Raw genomic sequence first — 27820 nt, 5'->3', positions numbered from 1 at the left:
CGACAGCCGTTTCTTCCCAGCAGTTTCCCGGCCCCCCCCTTTTCCACATACCTCGTGTCTCCCCAGCAGTCTCCATCTTTCCGTACCGGCGGCAATTCAGTCATCATTCTACTTGTGCGCTACTGCCCGGGCAAAACGTTTGCTGACACGTCCACGAATCTAACGTACCTATAGGACTGGTTGCGCGTCGTACTTCCGAATTATTCGACGATCCATTTTACATCTCGGCTGCCGCTCCTTTCTGTCATAATCGCCCGGGTTTTATTCTATTTCGCGACAAAAACCCGCCACAATGGGTTGCGGAATGAGCACGGAGGACAAGGAGGGCAAGGCCCGGAATGAGGAGATTGAGAACCAGCTCAAGAGGGACAAGATGATGCAGCGTAATGAGATTAAGATGCTTCTTCTGGGTAAGTAGCTCCTGAGCCCTATATATGCTCCGCTGTGCATCCCGCGGGCGCGAAGACCAACGCATGCCTGGGAGAGAGATGGTTTGGGATCTTGGCGCAGCCTGTTGACGCGTTTCGCAGGTGCTGGTGAATCCGGAAAGTCGACCATCCTGAAGCAAATGAAGCTGATCCACGAGGGCGGCTACTCCCGCGACGAGCGCGAATCTTTCAAGGAGATCATTTTCAGCAATACCGTCCAGTCGATGCGTGTTATTCTCGAGGCCATGGAGTCTCTGGAGCTGCCCCTTGAGGACCAGCGCATGGAGTACCACGTCCAGACCATCTTCATGCAGCCGGCCCAGATCGAAGGCGACGTCCTTCCCCCCGAGGTTGGCAGTGCCATCGAAGCCCTCTGGAAGGATCGTGGCGTTCAGGAGTGCTTCAAGCGGTCTAGGGAATACCAGCTGAACGACTCGGCAAGATAGTAAGTCGCTCACCACCAACCACACGCTCTTGCTCCCTCGGTTGGCTTGTCCGCTAACCACCTCTCGCAGTTACTTCGATAACATTGTCCGAATTGCCACCCCCGACTACATGCCGAACGACCAAGATGTGCTCAGGTCGCGTGTCAAGACGACTGGTATTACGGAAACGACCTTCATCATTGGCGATCTTACCTATCGCATGTTCGACGTCGGTGGTCAGCGATCCGAGCGAAAGAAGTGGATTCACTGCTTCGAGAACGTCACAACCATCCTTTTCCTCGTGGCCATTTCCGAGTACGACCAGCTTCTGTTCGAAGACGAGACCGTGAACCGGATGCAGGAGGCTCTGACCCTCTTCGACTCCATCTGCAACTCAAGGTGGTTCATCAAGACATCCATCATCCTTTTCTTGAATAAGATCGACAGGTTCAAGGAGAAGCTACCCATCAGCCCCATGAAGAACTACTTCCCCGACTACGAGGGCGGCGATGACTATACTGCGGCATGCAGCTACATTCTCGATCGCTTCATCAGCTTGAACCAGCATGAGCAAAAGCAGATCTACACCCACTTCACCTGCGCAACGGATACCACTCAGATCCGCTTCGTCATGGCGGCTGTCAACGGTGAGTCTCGTTTGCTGTTCAGTTTTTTTTTTCTTCCTCAAGGCATTGTCTAGTGGTATTTTTTGCTGACACGCTCGCTCGCCTCACAGACATCATCATCCAAGAAAACCTTCGTAACTGCGGCCTGATTTGATCGCGATGCCTCTCATTTTTCCTCTCCATAAATACCCTTTACTTCATTCGTAATGGCATGCACGGCTTTGGCTATAGATGGTCCCCGGGGTCGGCTCATGATTCCGCCTTGCTCCCGATGACGGCCAAAAAGGCGCACCCCGACGGATTCCCCAAGACTCCTTTCTCTACGACACTTGGATCTTTCTTCGGTATCACACAGGCGTCCCCGCCCATCACCAGCTTATCCCCTTCGCCATTTTGTCCTTCTGGAGCAGGCGGCAGGTTTTTGGGTTCTCGGCTTTTTTTTTCCTGTCTCTTTTTTTGGTCGACCCTTGTCGAGGGATAAGGATGGTATTTTGTGCGATGTTTTCTACAAAGCAAAACGGCATTGGTCGCCGTTGGAAATCCGAAGTGTGTTCGAGTAGTGCTACGGCGAAAGCGCGCTAGAGCACGACAGATGCAACGTGGACCATTGGTCGTCAGGGAGATGGGCCGCGATGCAGCCGACGCGTTGCGGACATGTATGATGCCCGAAATTGCATTTCAGAGAGTGTGGAGGGACGCGAGGATGGGCGGATGGGGGTTTATATCCTGTTTAATTACGACAAAGTCTCTTTTCCTATCTCATGTCTCTACGCGTATCATACTTGTAAGAATCCTATGTTGTCACCCTCCAATATAAGGGAATTTTATCTGTTTAATATTCTTCTGAGATGTATCACAAGCCGAATTCCGGACGATAAGAATGGGCACGATATCCTCTCCTGACATGCATTCACTGATGGTGCTGGCACGTCGTTGTACTCTTTTCTTAAGACAGTACGCGCCGTTGCCTATCGGCTAGCCCATATAATATTTATCTTCTGCCTATTCATTTATCTCGTCATTCTGTTCGATCGAGGCGGCCTGAAAGAGGGACGACAATGACCCAGCCAGATACGGAAGGATTGAAGACCAGCTTGTGAGAACCCTCTGAGTCCTGCCAAACTCCCCCTTAGTACCCAATGAAACGACGAATTCCAGACAGTCCATGGAAGGTAAACCAAGATGGTGCAAGTAGTTTAATTTCATACACGCCTCGCTCCCTTGTCGACGGACAAGAAGAAACGAGTCCCGCTTCCTTCCATTTCTCCGTCCTGTGCTGCCAGGTATACCGAAATAGTTGACATAAAAAATTAATACCCCGGGCGGTACCGATCCCAATCCTCACTCGGAACTAGATGCCGTGAGCCATTCTTAGTCGCCTCCCTCGCCATCCCGCGTCGTCGCATCAGGTCCGTTATTACTCCGGGGAGCGCCCTGCTGACCCGCGCCGGGCCCGCCACCGTCTGCCTGTGCCTGTGCCTGTTGTTGTTGTTGTTGTTGTTGTTCATGGTCCTGCTGCTCCTGGGCCAAGAAGTCGTTGTACTCGGCCGTCGCCAGGGCGAGCTGGCGCGCGGCCGTCTCGATGCGAAACTGGAAGCGCATGTGCGGGTCGTCGGCGCGTGCTTCGACCATGGCGCGGCCGAGAATGACGCGCACGTACTGGTCGAGGCCGCCGGGGGCGAAACCGGGATGGGTCTGCGGCGCGAGCTGTTGCTGGAGCTGCGTCTGGACGGCTAAGGCTGCAGCTGGGATGGCGAAGGCGCCGGCCGCGCCTGCGGCCTGCTGCAGCTGGATGGCAGGAATGTGCTGTTGTGCCTGGGGGAGGTTCGTTTCTATTTGACAAAGACGGAAAAAGAAAAAGGGCGAAGCGTCAGCGAACCACCTTTTCCCCTTCCTGCGAAGCCACCAGGCCGGTTGGCGCATTGGTTTAGGTAGTACAGGGGGGGTGTGCGAGCTTACCGTGGAACGAACACCGCGAACCACTGGCGTTGAACCAGCAATTTGCGCAACTCCCGCACATCTGGCCGCTCACCACAATGCAGCCGCTCCAAGGACCGTATCCTTTATGGCAACTCTTGCAGGGACTGTGCGCCTCTTGGCCCGATACTTGGGCAAGTAGCGCCTCCACGTTGCTGCGGCGCTTGAGGTTGAGGACTTGGTCCTGGCGACGCTGGACGGCTAGGCGCTCGCCGGGAACGTCAGTTAGACGTTTCGCGAGAGCGCTATCGATAAGGAGTTCTGGGTAACCGCTCTCTTGGGCCATTTCCATGGCGGTTCGTGTGGTGGGGGTGTCCATGGGAGCTTCCATGGGAGCTTCCATGGCGAATCCCTGCTGCGGCTGCTGAGGTTGTTGGGGCTGCTGGCTGGCACCTGTATGGGCACCAGGGACTAGGTTCTGGAGGTCGGGATGAATGTCGGCGTCGGCAGTTTGGTGCCCGCCCGGTTGTTGCCCTTGACCGTTGGGGAGCATGGCGTGGGGGGAGGCCGACGCGCCAATATCAAATTGCTGGTGCTGTGGCTGATGAGGGTGCGCGTGCGACGCGTCCTCTTGCCCATCGTCCTCCTCTTCGTCCGCCAAATGGTCGTGCTTTACCACGGGCGGCTGGCTGCCGGCGTGGTGTTCATCGTCGGCTCGAGCTAGCTGGACCTGGAGTTGGTCTGCCCCGACCGATGGGCGATTTCCGCGTCCTCGACCGGCGCCAATGGGAGGCTTTGTGACTTTGGCAGGCCGACCGCGTGGACGAGAGATAGCGGTGCCTCGGCCAGACATCGAGAGAAGGGGGGAATAGACTGAAATGAAAGCTAAGAGAAGCAATAATTCTTGAAACCTCGAGCTTCGAAGTGATGGAGGGAGGCAGCTGCCATCAGCTGGAAATCGTCAACAGGTGGTGACGGACCGACGCTTTGATGTTGTTGATGATCATGAAGGAAACACTCTGGATTCACCGTCCACCGAATTTGTGGGACAAAGTACCGTAATCTTACTCGTCCCGCTGGGAACGGGGAAGACTCGACTTGGGTTGTGGTTCGATGACTAAGCTTCGACTCGGTGTCCTCGATGTCACGATGGGTACTTGGTTCGGTACCTTAGTTGCGTATCGTACTCCGAATGGATAGAGGTCGACTCGTACGAAGTATCTGGAGGAGTAGGTGAGTAGCATAACATCACGGCTCATTTTCAACAAAGTCTATTGACTCAGCACCATGTCACCTGACACATCGCAGACAAATAAGGCGAGAATGTCACTGGCAAGTCTCAGCAAACCGCGGTTGGGGTTGTCCGGTACAGCGCCGGAGAGACGGAGAGAATAGCCAGCCCCTGGCATCGCCAGAATGGTGCTCGCATCGTGTGAATTCTAATCGGACTGAAACCTCTACCGTTCGCTATTCTTTTCACCGCCAATCCCGATGCCACATGTTGTACATGGAGGATAGTGCTTCCATCATCCTTGCCGTTGGCCTGTCTCCCACACGTCTCGACCGCCTTCTGCCTCTGTCATCTCCCTCCACCGCTGCATGAACTCCCTGAGGCCACCTTCGCCTGCAGTGCTAGCATCGACCACCTCCTTGGGCAACTTGTGGGCGGAATACTGGGAGGAGCTGAAGTTGGACGAAGCAGGGTTATCCCTCTCCATAAGTCTGAGTTCTGGCACCAAGTAGTCGGCTTCATCGTCGTCGGTCATCTCGTCCGTGCCGCTCACTTCGTCGAACTCTTCCTGGTTCACAACAGAGCCTAGGATCGGCCGCGGGACTTTGAACTTCAAGAGCTCGCCCCAGTCGAATAAGAGGCTGTCGGTCCTAGGTGCCCAGGGGTTGATGTCGATGAGCCGCACCCGCCCCAGCCCGTCTACGGCATTCCCGTCCTCCGGCAGGTAGACATCGAACACAAACGAACCGTCCGGAAACGTGAACCGAAGTCGGTGCTCGAATAAGTCGCTTATCTTTCTGACAATGGCTGGACGCAGTGCCTCGAGGAAAGAGTAGTGATTTAAATCCCGCGAGCAAAGGCCGATGAGGGAGCGATGCTTCACGAAGCAACGAAATTCGAGGGCCGGGTGAGGACAGAAGAAGGGACGCAAGACCAGAACCGGCTGGAAAGACGGCGACTTTGCCGACGATGACCCCATATCCGTAGTATCGTCAAAGACGTGCTCGAGATCGTGGCTCACGAAACTGGAAGACTTCAACAGGAGGTAGATGTCGTTGGGGGTGGTGCACTTGAGCGTGTTCTGGTGAGGCGAGATCCACACGGCATCCTTCGGCGAAGACCAGTTCAGTTTGGGCGCAACCGCGCCACCCAGTTCGCGAATGGTGTCTTTGATCTGCTGGTGTAGCTCGGGGAATCGTTCGTTGGGGGGGCGGGAGTCGGATTCGGGTTCCGAATCTGAGTCCGACTCCGACTCGGGCAGACGGCGTCTCTGGCTTGTTGCGGCCGAAGCGGTCCACTCTTCTTCCTCTGGACGCTCATCTTGCGCTTGGTCGTCGTCTGCGAGGATGATACCGTCCTCCCCGAGATAATCTATGAACTCGGGGGGTAGCTTGATGATGCGGGACTTGAGGGCGTGCTGTCTGTACTTCGGAAACCAGCTATCGTAGGAACAGTTGAGGATGTGATCTTTTGTGATAGGCGGGAATACGATCTCTGGTTCGGATGAGGCCGTGCCAGTGTTGGACTGGCCAGCAATGGCCGTCGCTCCTTCGAGTGAAGGCATCGTGACCTTGCCAAGACCCGAGAAACCTGTCTCTAGCAAATTTAGATGAGTAGCTGTGGCGCGAGATGAGATAGAAATCCAAAAAGTATACAGGTCAGAGAGAAATAAATAGTCAAGAATGAAAGGCCAGAGTAGTTGTTTTCTCTTGATATTTCTTGGGTGAGTCCTCACTGAGTCACCATCAAGCAGATTGTCCCCTTGTACGAAGTAGCCAGACCCTAGTGCATTGGTGATCACAGTGTGACGAGCTTTGTTTGATACCTCATGGGATGAGGTACGTACCCCGCTGTTTCTGCCGCGCCACCTACCCCACTACTTCGTATGTGATGTGTCTCTTAGGTTTCTCGCCGCCTTCTATTTAAGGTACGATGTACCACTCTATCTTATCGTCATGTGGCTCTCAATCTCCGGCATCTCAACCCAAGCTCAAACCGTGCGGGAAACTCCTTGATTCCCCTAACGTCTACCTCGAGAACAACTACATCATGTCCGACAACGTTGGTCTCTCGACGCCGCGCGGCAGTGGCACTTCCGGCTATGTTCAGCGCAATCTTGCGCACATGAAGCCGCGTGACTACGCCGCTCCTTACCCCAAGGATCTCGACTCTCTGCGCCACAGACAGCGCCAGCCGGACAAGGAAATCCTCGAGCATGACCGCAAACGAGAGGTTGAGGTTAGGGTTCTTGATCTCCGCGATGAGCTCGAGGATGAAGGGTATGTTTTCATTGCTTTCGTTTGAACGCCACTCAGGCTCACACACGATTGCTCTCGATAGTCTCGACGACGACGAAATCGAAAAACGCTGCGATGAGCTCCGAAAGAAGCTCGTAGCTGAGATGGAAAGCAAAAAGAACAGGCGCGGGGGCTCACCGCCCCCGAGGAAAGGTTTCAAGAGCCACCAGGTGCACGAGATGGCAGATGCTAAGATCAAGGAGAGCGAGAGGCTGCGCAATGCGCTCAAGATCAGCAAGGACTATGAAGAGGGTGATCACTGGAAGAGACAAGAAGAGAGGCTGCGGAGTGCCGTGGATCAGGAAGACAAGAAAGCATAAGAGATAGAGGATGGGCAAGACATTGACAGGATACACGAAAAAAAAAACGAAAAAAAAGGCGTTCGGCGCATGGGATATAAAGTCAGACATTACTGGAGCTTCTTTTGGCCCCCTGGACTCGGCGTACGGGATGCTATCAGTTCAGGAGGAACCGGGTTCTGTTGTACTGTACAAGGTATTTTTACAATTGGGACTAGATTACTTTGTCGGGTCTAGTTTTTTCCATAGTTATTTCCTCTTGCTTGCTGGAGGTGTCCAGGCCTGGGGCTGCCATCCTTCGCCGGGTCCTTTTGCCTTGTCCCACGGATCATATCCATACTTCTTCTTGCGTAATTCGGGGTCCGAATTGAGTTGTTCTTGCGTCGCTGAATCTGACTTGTTCTTGTTGACGGTATGCGCCTCCGGGGCAATGGGTTGTGTCTTCATGGTATCCAGCGCCGGGACTGGCTGGCCGTATTCTTGACCTGGGGCATCCATGACCCTTGGTTTCGCCTCCCAGCGCGCGTTTGCCTGCGCAGCAAGTATCTTCATCTTCTCCTGGCGCTTAATGTCCTGGGCTTGTTCTTGCAGCGAAGGAGGCTGCTCGCGTACATGTCGCAGCCATTGATGCCAAATGGGAGAGACCTTGACCTCGGAATAGTGTGTTGATCGTGGGTACTTGACAATTCGGCGGAAGCGGCCGGGACCTGCGCCACGAGACTCGCGGAACTCCCAAAACGTGTTTCCATTTAGATCGCGGCCTAGAGGTTAGGTAAGGTAGTGACGGGATGTTTAGCGCATAACGTCATGATCATGGGCTCAGGGGGGAACATACCGACAAGGAAGCGCTTGCGCCAGGGAAGACGCAGCGCTTTCCACTTATACCATGCCTCAAGTATGGTAGACATTTACGCCGGGTTTTCGATTTCGATATTACGACGGCAGAAAGTTGTCAGGTTAGGACCCATCTCAATCCGGTGTGAACCCAGTGAAAGCAGTGAAACCAGGGAAACCACCGAGCTCTTGAGGGCGTTGGTGATGAAATCAGACCCGTGAAAAAGGGTGGCACCGCCACAGATACCTGCAGTACAGTGTACGGAGTACAATTCCGTACACTGACGTATATTACATACTTTATTACACCAGCCACGTTTAAGTCAGCAAATGCAAATAACGTACCCCACCAGCCACCCCGCCCACGTCACTGGTCCCTTGTAGAACCTGTATCCGCATTTCCCGCGAACATCTTTAATTTGGGGGCTTAGGACCAGCAGCATGCCTGACTGTTCTCTCTCCGTCGCATCCCACATTGCAGCTTTTAGCTTGACGGAAACAAGTGACGGGAGGCTTCAATGCTCTTGGTCATCTCCCGAATACGTCGCGACAAAATCGAATATTCCGCAACATTCTCGACTCTCGTTCACCCGTGCGCTCCGATAGCTGGAATTTTCCCCGCTTCATTTGCTGACGACCGACTCTCGCTCGGCGACCTGTTTTGATCCTTCTGATCGCGAACCGTCTCCGGACTCTTGCTACGTGCATCCTCTAGTCTTCGGCCCTTCAACGTGCCCTCATTCGATATACCGCGCATATCTGTGCGACGTATCACCGCGATACACAGTGGGGTCCCCGCAGGTCATGGCGTCAGTATCGTCCTTGGACAAGGACTTGCGTAAATTGCGCTTGGACAGGTACACCCCTGCGGCAGCGAACGAAGTCAAGTCATGGATCGAAGGTGTGTTGGGAGAGAGCCTTCCATCGGGGGATCTTCTGGGGGGGCTCAAGGACGGCGTGGCTCTTTGCAAGTATGTCGTACGAACGGATTCCCCCCCCTCTCTCTCCCCTTCTTACGGGAATGATCTGGCTAACATCTCTTCGCAGGCTCGTTAACCTGGCCGTCCCCCCTCCCGGCGTCAAGTTCAAACAGTCGGCCATGCCGTTTGTCCAAATGGAGAATATCTCCCACTTCCTACGGGCCTGCAAACTACCACCGCTGAACCTCCAAGAACACGATGTTTTCCTAACCGTCGACTTGTACGAACAAAAGGACCCAACGCAGGTCTTGCAATGCATAGGGGCGTTTAGCCGTGCCGCTCATGCCGTCAATCCCGCGAGGTTCCCCTCCCCTATTGGGCCGAGGCGCAGCAACGTTCTGAGCCCCCAGAGTACGGGTCCCGGAAGCGTACATACACCGACGCCCGGTCGCGACCGCGGTTTATCCACAGCCAGCAATACGTCGTCTGTGCTCGGCTCCCAGCGTTCCGTGCTGGCCGGTCATCAAACAGGAGACTCGCCCTCCGGGAAGTGGAGCCCCACGAAAAGTGCGTCCCCAGTTAGCAGCTGGAGCAAGAAGGCGCAAGAAGGGGTCACGGCGCCTGCATGGAACATCGCCCAGTACGGCTACATGGGCGGCGCCAGCCAAGGCAACCTCGGCATCTCGTTTGGTGGACGGAGGCAAATCACCGGCGTCGGGCCGTCTGTCCCGAGCGCGGCCGAGAAAGAACGCAAGAGGCGGGAACGCGAGGCCGAGGAGGAGCGACAGCGACAGCAGGCGCTAGAGGCGGAGCGGCGGCGGAAAGCCGAGGTGGAAGCCGAAGAAGAACGAGCTCGGCTCGAAGAGGAGCGGAGATGGGAAGAAGAGACTCGCCGGGTCCGAGAGGAAGAGCGGCGGAGAGCTGAGGAGGAGAAGAAGAGGTGGGAAGAGGAGGAACGACAATGGAGGTTAACGGAAGAGAAACGTCGCAAAGAGGAAGAAGAGGTCGAGGCACGTCTGGCACGTCTGGCAGAGGAGAGAAGCCGCGCACGGACCCATAGCGATGCCCGTCTGCGAGGGCAGTTCCTCAGCCAATACCAGGCGGAGCAAGGGCTGAAGGCACAGAAAACGGGAGCTGACCGCATCGCCGAGTTGGAGAGGGAACTCGAACTAGCACGAGAGCGCGAGAGGCAGTACGAACGAGAACGCCAGGAGCGCGCTAGGAGGCAAGGAGGGGGCACCAGCCAAGAGGAGGGCGGCGATGATAGCAGGGTGGTGATGGTCCGACCTCGATCCAGGAGTCGGCCGGCGGCGGCTGCTCGTCCGCCAAGCCGGCATGACTCTTGGTCGCGCGACGAGCGGGAGATCCTTCGCACGAAATGGAATCAGCACCGAGGGGAGACAGCGGCTGAGGCCGTTCCATCCCCTCCTCAGCCTGTCACATCGCCTCGGCCTCTCCCCGACCCGGCGGCAGCAGCCGTCCCATCGCCGCCGCAGAAGGTCACAAGCCATAACACGGGTGGCGCAAGGCCGCTTCCGGACCCGACCGCCTATATGGCCTCAACAACTGCAGCTGCAGCTGCCGCTCCCCAGAGCCGCACAGAAAGGTATCTTGCGGACAATCCCGCTCCGCAGCGGGAGAAGGCGGCCAGGCAGTCGTATTCCCGGGAGCTGGACGCCACAGCCGAGCGGGACGCGGAAGATCGCCGCCGCGTCCAGAGCCAGGAGAAGACCGAGGCTGGGAGTTGGGCATCCAAGTCGCTCCTAGAGCGCGAGATGGAGATGGAGCGGCAACGGCAGCGGGAATGGGAAGAGGCCCAGAAGGAGACGGCCAAGGCGGCACGCTCCAATGATGGCGTGGATGGCATTGGCGGCGGTATCGGCGGCAGGTGGGACGTCGGTCAGTGGTCCGGATACACTGGGGGGGATGGCCAGAATAAGGGGAATCAGGGGATCGGGGCCGGGAGGCGGCAGATTGTGGGACCCCGGCCATTGCCTGGACCTAGGTGACGGGGGACGTTGTTATGCCAGAAGACGAAAATCATGTTTACTTATACCCGCCTGAGCCAATGGAGCCGATGTTCCAACGTTTTATTTTGTTCCAAGGTGATCAGCCAACGTCTTCCTTTGAAGCAAAGGCCTGACGCTTGACACAACCGACGAGAGGGCTCTGGCGTATGGTGGTAGTGCCTAGGGTCGCCGCACCGGAACGGGGTGAACCTTTACTCCCAACACCAACTACCTGAGATGATCTATGCCTGATGCTCTTGGACGCAGGAATGGCCACCGACTTTGGTTACAGCTGAGGGGGTTCTTCCCCCATTGTCGCGGTATTTCCATGCTCATCCGAGAAGTTTCACCGACTTTCCAAAATGCTTCTGTTGTGCGGATCCGGGCAACTCGGTCATCACTGAACGGTTTGCCTGGCTTTGCCCAGCTCAGTCAGACGAGGTGTCTGTATTCCCAAATCGAGTTGAAATGGGCTGGTTTCTCCTGACGGCGAACCGAGGTCCCACCTGGGCTTCGTGGGAAGCACAAGAGATCGTTCTAGGCGGAGCAGAATAGACGATGAGGAAGGGTTTGGGGGGGTTGTTCGAGCTCTCTCCTCTTATGTTTGCTCGGATCCGACACATCTTTCACGCTTCACACTACAAACATTGATGTAGTAGTCGGAGAGAGTGACATGTAAGCCGGCATATCGATTGACCAACTGTATTCTTGTTTTCTCTCCTGGACGAAGCACGGGAAACCCTGGGCCTTGATCGGTTAGACAACGGACAAAGTTGCCCACGTTATCTACTGGGATGTGTAATTTCCGAGGATCTCGGCAAAGCCCATCATCTCTGACGAGAGTGGGAAAATGGAGAGCTTGTTTGTTAATATGGTCGTGCATTGTGTCGTCCGAGTCGACTAGGACCAGACATCCATCCCTCCGGGGAACTGAGAGGAAATAGTAACAGGAGACAGCAACGTTGTGGAGAATGGCTACCAGGGAGTGTATGGGCAGAGAGAGCGTCTCCTGTATGTTGGTAAACTGGATAGGAATCTTGATCTTGAGGCTTTCATGGGTTGGCATCTATTCATAGCTATGGAACAGGTAGTTGGTTTATTCATGGTGTTATTATATTCTTGTTTTTTTTAGAGGCCAAGGTAAAAAGAAGAAAGAAAACCCACTTCTATCCTCGAGATGATAGGACTTTTCGGCCAATCCGACCGACTTAAAATCACGGACGGAGAAACGGCCGGTCAGCTCATCTCGCACCTCCGTGTGCTACCGGCGCAGGGCGATCCATCACCCACCACCACCACCACCACCATCTAGTACCATCTAGTATCACTCTGTTATGCCCTGGATCATAGTCATTGCTCACCCTGAGTCCTCGGCGAAGAACAAGAATAGAATCTCGCCATCCGTGTCGTCCCCCGGGCGAAACGCATAGCAAACTCTCTCGCAATGGCGTTGAATCAGGGTTTGCAGGCCGGTGATATTTACATCCCCGCCTGTTCATGATTCTTCCATGCAAACGAGACAAGTCCAACATGGAGTTGAAAGATATCTTGGCTGTGGCACTGATCCGTGCTGCTGTCTCCTATATCCATCTCCACACGTGCATCCTGTACGCCGAAGACGAGCTCCCAGATTCCTGGAGGATACGCAAATGGGGCGGAGAATTGGTACCGGGGGATCGGTGAAGTGGAAGTCTCTGACCCGAGACGGACCAGGGCCGGATCCGTGATGCTCGGGTTTGTGTTGCCAAATTTAGAATCTATCACACGAGGACGTCTCCCCTTAGACACGCTGCTGCTACCCATCCTACCTACGCGTAGCACCTCACCTACTCCTCGCCCTCGCCCCTGACATAGCTAGCCTGGGCCTCCTACCCTCTCTTTCCCCAAACAAACTCAGTATTCCCTTAGCCAAGGGTTGATCGACCGGATACCAGGACCAAGTCGGACTCTCCGATCCAGCTCTAGAGCGTTTGCCTTGCGCCGCATGAATCGCAGTGTCACCCCCCGACCTCTTCGCACACTCACCTGTGACACCAAGCACTCCGGGCGAAAGACTGTGCCCCATCGCTTCCCGACAAGCAACGGCCGACGAGGCTCTCACCAAGTTCAGCCCGGCCTGGTCAAATATAGCCCATAAATCCCCCCACCCCCGCCCTGCTCTGAGCTGGCTGCTTGGGGAATCATTCATCTCGACGATCCATCGAGACAACCTGATATTCCTGCTGCCTGTCTGCGTCTTCATCCCCTTCATCCCACCTCCATCGTCTCTTTGTTCCATGAGTATTGATAACACCACAACGTTCGGTCTCAGCACATCTCCATCACGGGCTCTGCTGGATTTCGCCTTAGGGCTGCCGCAGATGGCCATACATTCTGTAGACGTACCAATCACACACCCACTTCCAGAGAGCTTCGCTCCATCACGCAAAATGTCGTCGACCCAATTCCCTCCAAGGCCCGCCGTCGAAATCTCCGACCTCCGAGGAGAACGCCTTACCGAGGCTGATGCTCGCGAGGCCCTGTCCGGCTACGTGATATACCGCTTCGAGAAGCTCAACGACGAGAACGCCGTTGACGATGAGGGGTACCCCGTCAAGCCGACGTGGGAGAAGGTAGTGAAAACGAGGATTTGCGACATATCCAAGCAGGAGGCGACCCGCCAAGTACGCCAGCTTGACAGAGACAGCCAGTCGAGCTGGGACAAGAAGACCGCCCTCATTCCGGCACAGCAGCGCCAGCTTGAGAGAGCCCTGGAACAGCTGAACGCGCAGGAACGCGATCCCCGGTACCATCACATTCTGGCGCAGTTCGACCAGCAGCTCAAGAAGCTCGACAAGGGCTCTTCGGCAGACCACACATCCAGCTCCAAGAGCAAGAGCAGAAGCAAGAGCAAAAGCAAGAGCCAGAGCAAGAAGAGAAGCCACAGCATCAGCACCGTGCATAAAATCATCTTCACTCATCGAGGAGCCATCATTGCAAAGCACGAGAAACCTCGGAACAAGTACGAGAGAACCTCCCTAATTGCGTACTTCAACCGAGTCCCCCGACCCGAAGAGAACGCCATTGCCATGTTCTGGCAGAGACAACTGGAGTTCGAAGCAGCTTTGGTGCCTCTGCCTCCGCCCCCACCCCCGCCTCCAACCCAGCACATCGTAGTCCCCCAGCCTATTGTTCACAGGCCGGCGCCACCTGTCTCCGCTGGAGGAATGTCGCCAACCTCACCGTACACTCCCATCCAGAATGTACCTATTCCAGCGCCCCAGCCACCGTACTCCAAGACCTCTAGGAGTCCCGGGAAGCCCCCACGAAGAGAAGTGAAGATCGTCGACAAAAGGGGACGCAACGACAAGTCCCCAGGCTCGCCAAAAAGCTCCAATGAATCCGATTCGGTATGCTCGGATGACTCTAGCTCCACGAACGACACCGAGAGGACAGCGGCGACTTCCGTAACAAGCGAAACTGGAAGCTCGCCTCGCACTTCTCCTTCCCGCGGTCGGCGCAAGAGCCGAGTCCGAACGCGTAGTCGCAGCCAGAGCCGTATCCGTCCCAGAAACAGCCCGGAGCGGTACGAGATTGAAGTACCGCGTCACCACGTCAAACGCGAGCCTCGTCACCCCCTAGACACCATGTCACGCGTGTCATCACCGCAAAGTACCACCGCTCCGCGCTATGGTTCACCGGCGTCAGGTCCGACACCCCTCCTCATCGAACGCATCCGCGAGCAAGCATACCAGGCAGGCGTGGCGGACGCAAGGGCCGCCTCGAAACGCATGCTCAACGGGCTTCGCATCGTCCACGACGAAGCGGGCTACCGGCCACGCTCGGCACTTCCCCCGAAGATCATCCAAAGATCGCCGCCGCCAGGTGGAGCACGCCTGGTGACCTCCGAGAGCCTGGAACGCCGACGCGTGGAGGACGAGCTCGATAACCACTTGGGGAGGTTACGGTTGGGAGACGACATGGAGCGCGAAGCGGAGCGGTGTTGGCGGGTCGCTCAAGAGCTGGACATGCTGGAGCGTCAGCGGCTGGAGGATGAGCTGAGGTTCGAAGAGACGGAGAGGCGACGGCTCGCAGAGGAGATGGCGGCTGTTGAGATGCGGGAGAGGGAAGGAGAGTTGCTGCGGCGGCGTCGGGTGGCGGAGCACCAGAAACGTTTGCGGTGGCAGATGGACGGGGAAGATATCCTCGCCATGGAGGAAGAGGGGCGCGTGGCAGCGAGAGCGTACATGAGGCCTCGGGAGCGGTCACCGGGCGTAACGTATGAGGGTTCTTACGGCCGGAGAAGAAGAAGTAACAATCGCATCCCAGCGGGGTATCGGTACTAGGAGTCTTTCGTTTCATTCAAGTCTTACATGTTTGTCTTGATTCACATTGCAGGTTAGCAGGCTTTCTCTTTTCTCCACGCAGCCATTGGCGTATGAGCTTTGATGAAATAGACCGAGTCTTCAAGTGTCGTTGAATGAGCCACTGAAGGCGATGGAGGCAATTTGTCCCATGTTAAAGTGATTCAAAAAAAAAAAAAAAACCAAAGGTATTTCAAAAGCAGTTGAAGAATAAGGACGACGAACCACAGAGACTCTTCCCAATGTGAGCGGAGAGGATGAAAGATCGAGAGATCAAAGTCTCACGGAGTACGATGTAGATGAACGATTACTAAGGTCACTTTCCAGTATACACTAGTGACTAAGCAGGGGACTCCTAGTCACAAGGTACCTAGGTAATTGGCACGGAGTACAATGAATAAAGTATCTCAGACTCCATATTACGGATACACGACAACGCCAATTTCGAGTGTGGGAAAGACGCGTTCTGACACGCCTGTAGGGCGACATCACCCCTCTCACCGTCGTCAATTTTCCACAGTGTACGTATCCGTACTTCGTATCCCCTACTACTTCTTCTCTCTGATGTTGATGCCAGTTTTTGACGACCCTGCGACAATCGCCGACACGATAACCGTTTCTCCTTCAGTCAGCCGTGGATGAAGGCTGGCACGTCCAGCCTATCCCTCCTATCCTCACCAGTACGGCGCGTACTACTACTACCCTCCCGCCCTCGTCTTCTTGCACTTGCACTTGCACTTGCCCGTGCCCGTGCCCGCAACTGCCGCCCCAACCTCCATGTCCCGATCCGAACGCAGTCGACCTTCGTACCCGACACAATGCTGAGCAGGGCCAACAAGGCCTACGAGGCCAATCCGCCTCCTAGGAATGACTTGGCGAAACACCTCTTCCCCTCCAGCAGCCCCGGCAGCAACGTGCAGAACGGGAACATTGTCGACTCGTTCAAGAAATCGAGCCAAACCAAGGCCGGTTCTGCTTCCGTTGTTGCTGCCGCTGCGTCTGCATCAGCAAGGACCTCTAACCCGACAATCATGACCAATGCCAGGACCTCAAGCATCACCGGCTTCGCCGGCCGACAACAGCCAGGAAAGACGGCCAATTGGTCTGCCTCCTCGGGAACGTCCCAAGGTGCAGCATCCATCGCCTCACTGTACAACAAGTTCGACTCTTTCAAGGATGAACCCGACGATCTGCTGGCCAGGGCCTCAAATACCGACCCTTCGGCTGCCCCCGTCTATTTCAACGAAGACGATTTTAGCGATGACGATAATTTAGATCTCGACTTGGAACAGCCAACCTCCCTACCCCCGCTTCCCAAACCCCCTGCTGCCGCCAATCCGGCTCCTCTCCAGGAGACAAAGAACCCTCCTGGCCTGCCATCAACACAACCTATTCCCTGGACATCATCACCCGCTTCTCACATGCTCCCCCCGACATCCCGCTCCACGACAGCCCGAACATTGTCCGATACCGGTGTGAAAAAGCGTCCGTCTGAGGAGGAACTAAAACCTCCCCGTCCCCATCCGACGAAGAAGACACGCACTTTACCCTGGAACACAGAAGAACTCCCTGAAGAGCGGTGGGATGAGGCTCAGGGCTTCATGTGGGCGACTGGTGGAGTGACGCCAGCACCCAAGAAGAAGGACCGGCTTCCATGGAACGCCACAGCCAGCGCCGTCAAGGCTCAGAAGAAGCAGCTCAAGAGCCAGTCCAAAAAGCCGTCGGCAGCGGATGACTTGTACTCGGTAGAGGAAATCCAGCAAATCTCGGCAAATGAGTTCACAACGAAACATAAAACGACGCAGGGCATCAAGCTGAGCGAGGAGCAGCAGCGCGTCCAAGACCTAGTCGTCAAGCACGGCCAGAGCGTCTTCTTCACGGGCCCGGCCGGCACGGGCAAGTCGGTTCTCATGAGGTCCATCGTCGCCGAGCTGAAGAAGAAATTCACGAGGGACCCGGAGAGGTTGGCGGTCACGGCCTCGACCGGATTGGCCGCCTGCAACATTGGGGGCATCACGCTTCACAGCTTCTCCGGGATCGGCCTCGGCAAGGAGGACGTGCAGACGCTGGTGAAGAAGATTCGTCGGAATGCCAAGGCGAAAGGTCGCTGGCTCAAGACCAAGGTTTTGATCATTGACGAGGTCTCCATGGTGGACGGTGACCTGTTTGACAAGCTGTCGCAGATTGGCAGGACCATTAGGAACAATGGGAGACCATGGGGCGGGATACAGCTCGTCATCACCGGCGACTTTTTCCAATTACCGCCTGTTCCCGACACGTCCGAGGGGAAGAGAGAGGCTAAGTTTGCGTTTGATGCGGCTACGTGGAACACTTCTATAGATCATACAATTGGCCTGACCCAAATCTTCCGTCAAAAAGATCCTGGTAAGGTTTTTTTCTTCCCCCCCCCCCCCCCCCCCGCGGCCCCCTTCTTTTTTTACTTCTTCTTATTTCCTCTTGCCCTCTCGAGGAAGAGAAGAAGGGCGGCGATTGGAGAAAGACAGACGGCTAACCACGGGATGCCAGTGTTCGCCAACATGCTTAACGAAATGCGTCTTGGGCGTATCAGTGACGAGACGGTGGCGGCTTTTAAGAAGCTATCACGACCCATACCCAAGTCCGACCTCGACTTGGACACCACGGAGCTCTTCCCGACGAGGACCGAGGTGGAGGCGTCGAACCAAAGTCGACTGCGAAACCTTCCCGGCAAGTCGTATCGCTATGACTCCCACGACACGGGCGACCTAGCGGTCCGAGACAAGCTGCTGCAGAACATGATGGCGCCCAAAAGCCTCGAGCTAAAAGTGGGCGCCCAGGTCATGTTAGTCAAGAACATGGACGACACGCTCGTCAACGGGTCGCTGGGGAAGGTGAAGGCGTTCCGTAGCGAGGCCGTCTTCGAAATGCAGAATTACGGCGACTTCGGCTCGGACGACGTCGGGGGACTCGACCCCAAGGTCAGGAGCAGGATGCAGAGCCTGACCAAGGAGTACGAGGAGTCGAAGCGGGGCGCTGCCGAGTATCCCGTGGTGGAGTTCGCGGCGACGGACGGGTCGCACAGGACGATCCTCTGCGTGCCTGAGGACTGGAAGGTCGAGCTCCCTACCGGGGAAGTCCAGGCCAGTCGCAGCCAGGTGCCGCTGATCCTGGCGTGGGCGCTCTCGATCCACAAGGCGCAGGGCCAGACGCTCGAGAGGGTGAAGGTGGACCTCGGCAAGGTGTTCGAGAAGGGCCAGGCGTACGTGGCGCTGAGTCGGGCGACGAGCCAGGAAGGCCTCCAGGTGCTGCGGTTCGAGAAGCATAAGGTCATGGCGCACCCCAGGGTTGTGCATTTTTATAACAAGCTGTACAGCGTCGAGGAGGCCGAGTCGAAGAAGGCGTCCGGCTCCCTTTCGAGCTTTGTCTATGCCAAGCCCAAGGACCAACGGAAGCCCATCGGTCGGTCCAACTCTGCAGCATCAAAACAGACAAGGGAGGTCATTGAGATAGATTATGAGGAGGAGGCGGCCATGGCAGAGGCATACGGGTACTGAATGGGTCATTGTCCTACAATTTGGTGTATTTGGGGCTGTTTGCTGTTTCGATTAGGGGCTTGGCTGGTTGGAGGCCAAGCTACCTTGCTTGTAAGCTGAATGCTGGTAACGGATAGGGAGCTGGGTGGAACGGCGACTCGTGTTACACTAACTCCTGGCGGGAAGACTGGGTCGGGTGTATAGAGTCACGTATCTACACCACAATACCTTTTGCATCCCCTTCCAGACAGGATGACTACTAAGGTACCTAGATAAACACAATTGCATAGGTACCTAATCCTAATCGGAGCGTGAAACTTAATTATTTAGATGTCCGCGAGGGCAGGGTAATGGACGGACGATAGCAATAGGTACCTGCAGTTGACTACTTTACACCTCTGCCGGGGTCAGAAACGTTAGCTCGAGACTTTACCCCACGTCCCGGTTATTCATTGGATTAGGTTGCCGATCCGTACTTTCTTACCTATTTTATATATAAGGGTATAAACGTAAATATCGCTACCGGGCTAACGTTAGTATAATTAAAGCTATCACGATATTAAAGACGTTATTTCCACCTAAACACTATAACTTTAAGTACTTATAACTTTATTAGTTTTTTTTATAATCCCTATTTTAAAGCTATCGTCAGAATTATCAAAAGCAGCTCTTTTTAATATTATTATTATTATTTATTACTCTGCTCTCGCTTAGCTAAGCTAGGCTAGCTACCTGGGTAATAGTCTTTCTCTAATTCTCGAGGGGAAACCGTTAATAGATAAAAACCCCTACGCTCTTATTATATAGGTAGGTCTATCGTGCGTGGCCGCTACGATATCGCTCCGTGGCCCTGTTTTTATCGCTATTCGAAAACCGGATCTTACCTCCGGGCTAATAGCTAATAAGGGTCGGCTAGTTAGTTTAGTAGGTACTATATCGGTTGTACGCGCCCTCGGTGCGCTATCGCCACGGTCCCTCGCCGCCGTCCTTTCCTTTATTCCGGATCCGGCGAGGTTATTCTTCCCTCGCCGCGGCACCTTTTATACCCTCCCTCCCTTCTATAGGGGGGGGGCACGCCTACCCCCCCCCTTACTCCTTTCTTTATTTATTGTTTATTCTAAAACCTCCTTTATATACCTGCTATTTATAGTGGCCCTTATTTAGTTATATACCTCTACTCGCGCTACGTAGGCTCTCCGGGGTAAGCGTTATAGTATAGGCCGGGTATAGCTATTATTCTCTAAAAAGCATGGTAATTTATAGGGCTAATCTGCCGCTCCCTTTTCTTATAACCCTCCCTCTTTTCCTCTTTTTTCCTCCTTTCCTCTTTTCCTCCTTTAAGCTATTATTCTTAAGGTAAGTTTTACGTAGTCGGTGCGATATAGGTATAGCCCTAGAATTCCTGTATAGAATCCCCGGTGCTATTCGGCTATATAGTAGGGGATTTAACGGGGTTCCGGGTTATACTATCCTCACGCCGCCCCCGCTCCGCTTCTGTAGCGCCCGCCTCGGTCTAACTCTCCTACCCCTCTAGATACCTAGTAATAAGACCTCTATCACTAAAGGGGGAGCCGGTACCGGCGCCTATAAGGGTAAAGGGCCGGCTACCCCTTAGCCTTCTACTATAAGTTCCCCGCTCTATTATTATCGCGCCCGCTTTACGCCCCTATTTCGTATTCTAACCCGGTATAATCCGCCGTTACCCCTACCGTCCGCTTATCGCCCTATACCTTATACGTTATATCCCTAGTATAAGACTATTAGGCTATACCCTACTAAAACCCTTTTAGTATATAGTCCTGTCGTGTTCCCGCTACGCCCCCGCGGCGCCCCTGCTCCGAGCCGTATTTACTAACCCGATTTAGGAGCTAGCGCCCGTTACATTAAATAGATTAATAGTAATTATAGTAGTAGCCACTACGCCCCGGTTTATCCCTACTACGCCCTTATTATACCCTTACTCCTTTAATCCTCCTATTAAGTCCCCCCCCCTCTATAACGATACCGCTACTGCTCTTATCGCCGCCGCCGCCGCTACCCGCGCCGCCCTAACTCCTTTTATAGGTTTTTCCCCTTCTCCGTCGTACCGTATATGCTATATCCTTATTACTAATCCTATTATAGAATATCCGGAAGTATTAGTAGGCGGCTACCTACTAGACTCACGCCTTTCGGGCGTACCACGCCGCCCTCCGCCGGGTTAATAGTATTAGTATAGTCGCCGCCCCCGCCGCCGCGCCCTTATAGAGTTATAGTAGTAGCTACGCTTATAACGGCGAGATATTAGAGCTTATCCTCGCCTACCTTATAAGTTACCCCGCGCTAACCCCGCGCCGACCCCGTGCCGACCCCGTTACTAACGCGTATTATAGGGTATCCCCGTCCTTTTATTAGGAGATCCTATAGCCTTAGCCACTAAGAATAAGGGTAAAGGTAAGGATAAGGTTATCCTAGTAGATAATAGAGCGATTAGCTCCGACGATAATAATAACGAGTCCGATAAGTATATAGATAAGGAGTGAATATAGCGCGCCTGTAGCGCAGTCGTATAGCGGCTATTAATAAATATCTTATTCTCCCTTTACTTATTCCTTTTATAGTCGTCTTTACCTCTTTTCGTAATCGTCTTCGCCTCTCCGTATTTATACCTAAGGTTCTAGCACTATAAGGGCTTTACTACGCCTCCGCTTTTAATTATTATACTAATCGGAAGTCTGGGAGGCGCCCGGTTTATAGGAACCACTTCGCAACCTTCCCCGCGGTCTCCTTACTCTAGAGCGCTAAGAGCTAGTCCTATTTTATTAGTAGGCGCGCGCCTATATCGGCCGTGAGGCGCACTTATATCTCCCCTAATATATCTTAGCACTATAACGCGATATATTCCGCTATCTCCGGCCCTTTATCGGCGTACCGGTAATACGGTATCGCCGCTTCCGGCACGCCTCTTATAAAAAAGAAGTGGCGAAGGCCTATTTTCTCTATTCGAATCTAGGTAAGGATAGAACTCTATAGTTTTATAAGGCCCTTATACTTCCTAAGCACCGCGTAATTAAACTAGGGTATTATAACCGCGCAGATGCGGCTTTGGAGTGGTTTGGCAGGTGGTCACGTGACCCCCTTTTTAAGGCTACGGGGTCCACCCCCTATATATATATTAAGGATAGGCGCCGGACGTCCCTATCGAGGGATTATTATTTAATAATCATCCTCTTTTATAATTACTTATTCTACGTTTAAGGTATCTTTCCGGTTTAACTTATATTGCCCTGATTAGAATAGTGACTACCGATCTACTTCTTCGCTAAAGGTTATAGCGGTATTAGTTATATTTTGATTATATATCGTGGTTTTGCTAGACTAACCTCTTTATCTAATCTTTATCTTAACGATCTAGTGCCACTACGTCTTTATCCAGTTATAATATAGTGCTCGGAGGCGGATTTACTCGGTATCTCTAAAGTGTTCTAACCCTGATTAGAGTAATAGAGGCACTTAAAGGAGGTTCCGGCCCTCCTAAACGGACTATTAGTTAATAACCCCAGGAAGAATATAAAGATAACGACTGAGGAAGGATTTAATGCTTTAAGACTAAGGGGAGATTTACCCTAATAAGATCAGGAAAAGAAATAACTACTTAGGTAAGAGTTAAAGAACTATTAACACTTTTAATTATAAGACCCGCCGCTATAGAGGTGGTAATTATAGAAATAGAAGAAACCGATTAGATCGCGATAGAGTTAGATTCCGGATATAGAATAGACTCGACAAGGGGCTCGTAATCCCTACTATTAATTAAAACAGATTCTCGTATAACGGCGAAGAAAAGATAAGACCGCTAAGAGCAGCTTTCCCGGATTAGGGTAACTAACCCCTAGCAGACCTAATAAAAAGCTAATACCGAGTATAGGAGCGAAATAACGATACCTTATAAGAGGACCCGATAGTCTAGTAAGGACCTTTATAAACCCCGTAAGCAGGTTATAATACTTCTTTATAAGGCTTAGCGGGTAATACTTTTAATATTAATATCCGTGAGTATAGTCCTTTTACTAATAGGTAATATCCTAATTATAGAGGGCCTCTTCCTTTAAGGTAAGTTAGAAAAGCTAGACCCTAAAGATAAGTATTAAGGAGTAAAACCTAGGACCGCCCTCTCGTTAAAGACCTTATCACTCTTATTAAGATAAGATAATATATATAATAACCTAGCTAGTATCTAAAACACCTATAGGATCTTCTCGCTAGACGATTAGTTCGAAGAACCTTTCCCTAAATACCCTAAACGCCCTAACCCTATTATTATTATTCGCCTACCCCCTCGCACTTACACCTAAAACACTATAGACACTTAGACTTAGTATCGCGAGCCTACCCCTATTATCGTTAGTAGCGGCTCCGACGATAAGGCTTCCTCGCCGGCTATTCCCCCTATTCTTACGCCTACTACTTCTACTACCCCTAATTAGGGGAACTGCGATATCGGGGCTACGGCCTTACCTCTGCCCGCTTCTAGGCCGACTACTACGTCTACCGCGGCTCCGGCTACTATTTCGATAACTACCCCTAATACTACCTCTATTACTGCCCCTGCTTAGCCCGCTTCGAACGCTTCCCCTACTACCGCTAAAGACCTAATTAAGCTACTATAAGCCCTGATAAGCCGTGCCGAGAGAGCACTATTACCGAGGTCGTTAAAGCCCTACCCCCTACCACTACCACGTTAAAAGCACCCCTAAATCCCCTCGCTACTAAAACTCCCCGTTTTAGTGGTAAGTCCCTCTCTATATTCCTTTAGTAGTACGATAACTACACTAAGCTTAACCACCTTAGTAAAGCCAATAAGATCACCTACGTTAACCTAGACACGGATACGGCTATTCGTCCCGTTATCGAATACTTAGTTAAAGAGGTTTAAGCCGCTAAAGGTAATTAGTCTAATCTAATCGAGAAGCTCGTTAAAGAGTACTCTTATCTAGATCCTAACTACTAACTTAACTTCTCTTACGAGGTTTATTAGCTTCGGGTAAAATATAAGACGTATAAGATTAATAGCGTTTATTAGGTTAGGGACTTATTATAGTAAATCACTCTCTAGAAGGCTAAGGTAAAGCGGGTCTAAGGCACTTTTATCGAGGACTCCGAGCTCTACGGTATCGTCCTTACTATTCTATATAAGGATATCTATATATTTATCGCTAATAAGCTTAAGATTTAAGGCACCGATTTAAGAAAGATAGTTAAGAGCTATAAGCTGCTTTTAGACCTACTACACGAGTAGTCTACGGATATCTAGGAAGTAAAGGGTAAGCCTATAGATAGGGACGCTATACTAGGTATAGCTAAGTCTAATCAGCCTAATAGTACCGCTTTTTAGCCCACGATCTTAAGGCGGCCTATTATAGTCTAGGAGTCTATAGCCTCTTAATCGGATATAGATAAGCTCGCCGACCTCCTTAAGGAGTATACTATTTCTCTTATCTATAATAGAGCTAAAGGCGTTAGGGGTATTACCGCCTAAGTACTCGCCCTATCTAAGAGGATAGGCACGGAGAAGGTCTAAGCCCTCCTCGCCACGAACTCTAATCTAAAGAACGCCTGTTATACCGTCCTTAAGCACGCCCCTTAGCCTACGATAACTGCTTTAGTGCACTTCGCTACCCCTAATTAGGCTAATAGTGCCGCTTCCTAGCCTAATAACGCCTAGTATACTAAGGAGATCTATTACGGAGAACCCCGCCCTAGATATACTAACCGGCGTATCGATAGCCGCCCGACCTAGTAATATAATAACCGCCTAGGATAGTAGAGAGGTGCTTAGAATAATAGCTAGCCCCCGCTAGCACGCTACTACTACTACGGCTAAGAAGGGTATCGGAGAGATAACTTCCCTATCCTAATCCACGATAGCGCCTATAACCTAGTTAAGTAGGAGTTCCCCGCGTATTTAGTTATAGATTAGACCGGTACCTAGGCAGCCTGTCTAAAGAACGAGCTATAAGTTAATAAGTACTAGCTATACCGACGCCTTATACTATATTAGCTAGCTACTAAGCTTTATAGCCGATTTAAGGAGCTTATAGACCTTTATATTAAGACCTTCTAGCTCGCTACCCTCCCTTATAAGACTAATAAGACTAATAGGCTTATAATTAAGTATATAGTTAAGCAGGTATAGAAGCAGTAGACCGGTTAGAGTAGTTAGGCCACCTAAGCCACTTAAGCCTTAAGGGTTACTAAGGTCACGGGATCTATTAACTTTATTACTACTAGAGTATATACTACGTCTATATCTTAATATACCTCGACTAAACCCTAGGACCCTTTTCGCACTACTAGGAGCGGTAGAATTAGTAAACCCACGCTAAAAGTAGCTAGTTCCCCTAATTAGGCCGTTTAATAAACCCTATTGACTCTAGGAAGCTCCTAAAGGGTTATAGAGATAGTTAACAATACCGATATAGATAACGGTCTAACCCCTGATTTAATAACCCCTATATCTAGATCTACCACTACCTTAACTACTACTCGGCCTATATCGCGAGCCTCGGCTTAAAAGGATACCCTTAACTTATTTAACTAGGAGGCCGTTATATAGAAGGTCCGCGAGAAGAGTCTAAAGCACCTTTTAGAGATAGAGGTTAAGGTTCTTATAGTTTACCTCCTCTCTACTAATTAAGCTATCCTCGCGGACTATAAGGAGACGCTAAGGTTAATTAGCAGCCAGGTAAAGCCTTATAAGGTTATCCGCTTAACCCCTAAAAAGGCCTTTTTTATAGACTCCTTACCTCTAGGACCCGAATATCCTATATAGTTTATAAACACCGCGACCGCTACCCCTACGCTTAACGGTGCCCTATCTATCACGCCCGCCCCGACGATTAATAAACTAAAGCCTCTTACTATTTACACTAAGTATATAACGATACGGGTTAGCCTAACTAAGTAAATAGCTAAGGATTACCCTATAAAGGACTGTTTTTACGTAGTTATTAATATAGGAGCCGTCTTTAATACTATCCGGCTAGACCTTATAGAGAAGCTAGGACTACGGGGCTGTATCGGTAAGAGTAATATCGCGATTAAGGGGATTAACGACGTGGATAGGGTAAACTACGTAGGATATCTAAAAGAGTACCTCTAGGTCGGGGACTAGCACGGGAAAGTCTATTTTATAGTAATTAAGGGAATAAGGCCTAGGATACTTTTTAGCCTGCTATTCTTACTTAATAGTCACGCTTTTTTTTACTTATACGGATAGATAGATCGATATAGACTTCGCCTATAAGGACGCCCGTATTATCGTCTTTATCGCTAGTAAAGAATAGGTTAACGACCGCCCTTATAGATAAAGCTAGCCTAAGTTTAAAGAGGAGGAGAAGCGTTAAGAGGAAAAGGATTTAATCGATCTAAGTATCGGATAGTAGGGGGAGGATAGCGTCCCTTATAGTTAGTCCGGGGCCGCTACCTTAATATCGAGTAACGATAAGACTAATAGTTCGCCCGATTAGGGGGCGAAAAAGAAGGAGGAGGCGAGGGAGGAGAAGGAGAAGAAGAAGAAGAGCGATAACGATATTTTCTTTTATTTAGATAACGAGGACGCTACTACTTTAGTAGCCTTCCTGTTTACGGAGGAGGTAAAGCCCCTAACGGAGAGAATTTATATAGCCTTAAGGGCGATACCACGAAATTAGGGCCGAGGATATAAAAGGTGTATCGCGGAGGCTCCTTACTTAATAACTACGACTATATAATAATAACTAATTCACACTAACTACTTATCTTTTTCGACTTTTCTATACTACTATTAGCCTAATTACCCTAATAGCCTTTTAGTCTTATATTTTCGAAAGAACCGGATAACGTGGGATAATTCCTAGATAAAAACGCTCGAGGCTTTAAAGAAAGAGGAGGATAGTATTATTAGTATAGCTGTGGTTACGACGAGGAGGCTATAATAACCGAAAAGAAGGAAGTCCTAGGATCTTATTAAAAAAGTATACTATCCCCTTAATCCCGAAGGCGTTTTTACTATATAAAAGCCTAAGGCTCTTAAGGTTTACCCTCTTAACGACGTTCCGTCTAATAAAAGTGTCCCCGATAAAGACTCTTACTAGAAGAAGAATATCCTCGCAGAAATTAAGGAGGAAGACTAGGAGCTAGAAGATAAGCGGTTCGTTAGCCTAATTATACCGAAGTTTTCTAAAATCACACCCCGTTCGCGCCTTATACCCGAAAGACTTAATGCTATCCTAAAGACCGTTAACCACTTAACCCGTAAGAAAAAGGAGCTCCTAATAAAGGTCCTCCTAAACCGCGAGATAGCTATTACGTAGGACTAGACTAAGTACGGCCGCCTTAACGAACGGGTAGCCCCTCTATAGAAGATTCGAGCGGTTTCTTATAAGGCGTGGTAGGCGAAAGGGATCCTTATCCCTAAAGCTCTAGAGTCTATAGTCGTGCAGATAATAAAGGACCGCCTTAAAAAAGGTATAATCGAGGAGAGCCACGTAGCCTATTATAACCCCTAGTTCCTAGTTAAGAAGAAGGACGGTAATATACGGCTTATTAACTCGGCTACTAAGATTAACGTAATAACCCTTTTAGATACCTTTATACTGCCTAGGGCCGACGAGTTCTCCGAGGATTTCGCTATATATAAGCTTATATCCCTCTTAGACCTCTTTTCCGGCTATAATTAGGTTACCCTTAATAAGGAGTCTTAAGATCTAACTACGTTTACGACTATCGTTAGACTCTTTAGAATATATACCCTTCCTTAGGGGGCCACTAATTTAGTAGCCTAGTTTATACGTATTATAACCCGTATCCTTTACAACCTTATCCCCTAATACTATAGACCCTTTATTAACGATATTATAGTAAAAGGGCCGATAACTACCTATAAGGATACCCTAATTAGACTAGGAATTTACCGTTTTATAGCCGAGTATATCGCTAATATTGATAAAGTGCTTTTTA

General features: G+C 51.6%; 9 protein-coding genes across 9 annotated transcripts; 5 read left to right on the top strand and 4 right to left on the bottom strand.

Annotated features, from left to right (window-relative positions):
- Positions 1–292: 292 nt before the first annotated feature.
- On the top strand, positions 293–1633 carry SODALDRAFT_268194 (guanine nucleotide-binding protein alpha-1 subunit; the record flags this gene model as incomplete). Its single annotated transcript, XM_028607597.1, has 4 exons — positions 293–410; positions 531–873; positions 944–1500; positions 1590–1633. 4 exons carry the CDS (start codon positions 293–295, stop codon positions 1631–1633), a joined length of 1062 nt encoding a protein of 353 aa, XP_028470640.1.
- A 117-nt stretch (positions 1634–1750) lies between these two features.
- Positions 1751–2590, top strand: SODALDRAFT_355023 (hypothetical protein; the record flags this gene model as incomplete). Its single annotated transcript, XM_028613774.1, has 4 exons — positions 1751–1896; positions 1993–2025; positions 2098–2166; positions 2551–2590. The coding sequence occupies 4 exons, from the start codon at positions 1751–1753 to the stop codon at positions 2588–2590; spliced, it is 288 nt and encodes a 95-aa protein (XP_028470639.1).
- On the bottom strand, positions 2433–4426 carry SODALDRAFT_326990 (hypothetical protein). Its single transcript, XM_028610311.1, has 2 exons — positions 3439–4426; positions 2433–3311 (listed from the first exon to the last, which is right to left on the bottom strand). The coding sequence occupies exons 1-2, from the start codon at positions 4247–4249 to the stop codon at positions 2851–2853; spliced, it is 1272 nt and encodes a 423-aa protein (XP_028470638.1). The 5' UTR covers positions 4250–4426; the 3' UTR covers positions 2433–2850.
- Positions 4427–4772: 346 nt separating this feature from the next.
- SODALDRAFT_326989 (cell division cycle protein) lies at positions 4773–6411 on the bottom strand. The gene has a single exon (XM_028610310.1). It carries the CDS (start codon positions 6189–6191, stop codon positions 4923–4925), a length of 1269 nt encoding a protein of 422 aa, XP_028470637.1. The 5' UTR covers positions 6192–6411; the 3' UTR covers positions 4773–4922.
- A 177-nt stretch (positions 6412–6588) lies between these two features.
- On the top strand, positions 6589–7600 carry SODALDRAFT_288403 (pre-mRNA-splicing factor CWC21). Its single transcript, XM_028608599.1, has 2 exons — positions 6589–6906; positions 6968–7600. The coding sequence occupies exons 1-2, from the start codon at positions 6677–6679 to the stop codon at positions 7242–7244; spliced, it is 507 nt and encodes a 168-aa protein (XP_028470636.1). The 5' UTR covers positions 6589–6676; the 3' UTR covers positions 7245–7600.
- SODALDRAFT_342098 (hypothetical protein) lies at positions 7321–8244 on the bottom strand. The gene is made up of 2 exons (XM_028613070.1): positions 8059–8244; positions 7321–7984 (listed from the first exon to the last, which is right to left on the bottom strand). Exons 1-2 carry the CDS (start codon positions 8129–8131, stop codon positions 7473–7475), a joined length of 585 nt encoding a protein of 194 aa, XP_028470635.1. The 5' UTR covers positions 8132–8244; the 3' UTR covers positions 7321–7472.
- A 237-nt stretch (positions 8245–8481) lies between these two features.
- SODALDRAFT_304435 (hypothetical protein) lies at positions 8482–11268 on the top strand. The gene is made up of 2 exons (XM_028608981.1): positions 8482–9028; positions 9105–11268. The coding sequence occupies exons 1-2, from the start codon at positions 8862–8864 to the stop codon at positions 10984–10986; spliced, it is 2049 nt and encodes a 682-aa protein (XP_028470634.1). The 5' UTR covers positions 8482–8861; the 3' UTR covers positions 10987–11268.
- Positions 11269–13189: 1921 nt separating this feature from the next.
- On the top strand, positions 13190–15429 carry SODALDRAFT_326985 (hypothetical protein). Its single transcript, XM_028610309.1, has one exon. The coding sequence runs from the start codon at positions 13416–13418 to the stop codon at positions 15309–15311; it is 1896 nt and encodes a 631-aa protein (XP_028470633.1). The 5' UTR covers positions 13190–13415; the 3' UTR covers positions 15312–15429.
- A 2016-nt stretch (positions 15430–17445) lies between these two features.
- SODALDRAFT_265009 (hypothetical protein) lies at positions 17446–17646 on the bottom strand (the record flags this gene model as incomplete). The annotated part of the gene is made up of 1 exon (XM_028607476.1): positions 17446–17646. A coding segment is annotated over one exon (201 nt), but the record flags the coding sequence as incomplete, so codon positions are not given.
- Positions 17647–27820: the final 10174 nt, after the last annotated feature.

Source organism: Sodiomyces alkalinus (genome assembly GCF_003711515.1).
Source record: "Sodiomyces alkalinus F11 unplaced genomic scaffold SODALscaffold_1, whole genome shotgun sequence".
Taxonomy (NCBI): domain Eukaryota; kingdom Fungi; phylum Ascomycota; class Sordariomycetes; order Glomerellales; family Plectosphaerellaceae; genus Sodiomyces; species Sodiomyces alkalinus.
Note: the sequence above shows the minus strand (reverse complement) of the source record. Positions and strands in the feature narration are given on the sequence as shown.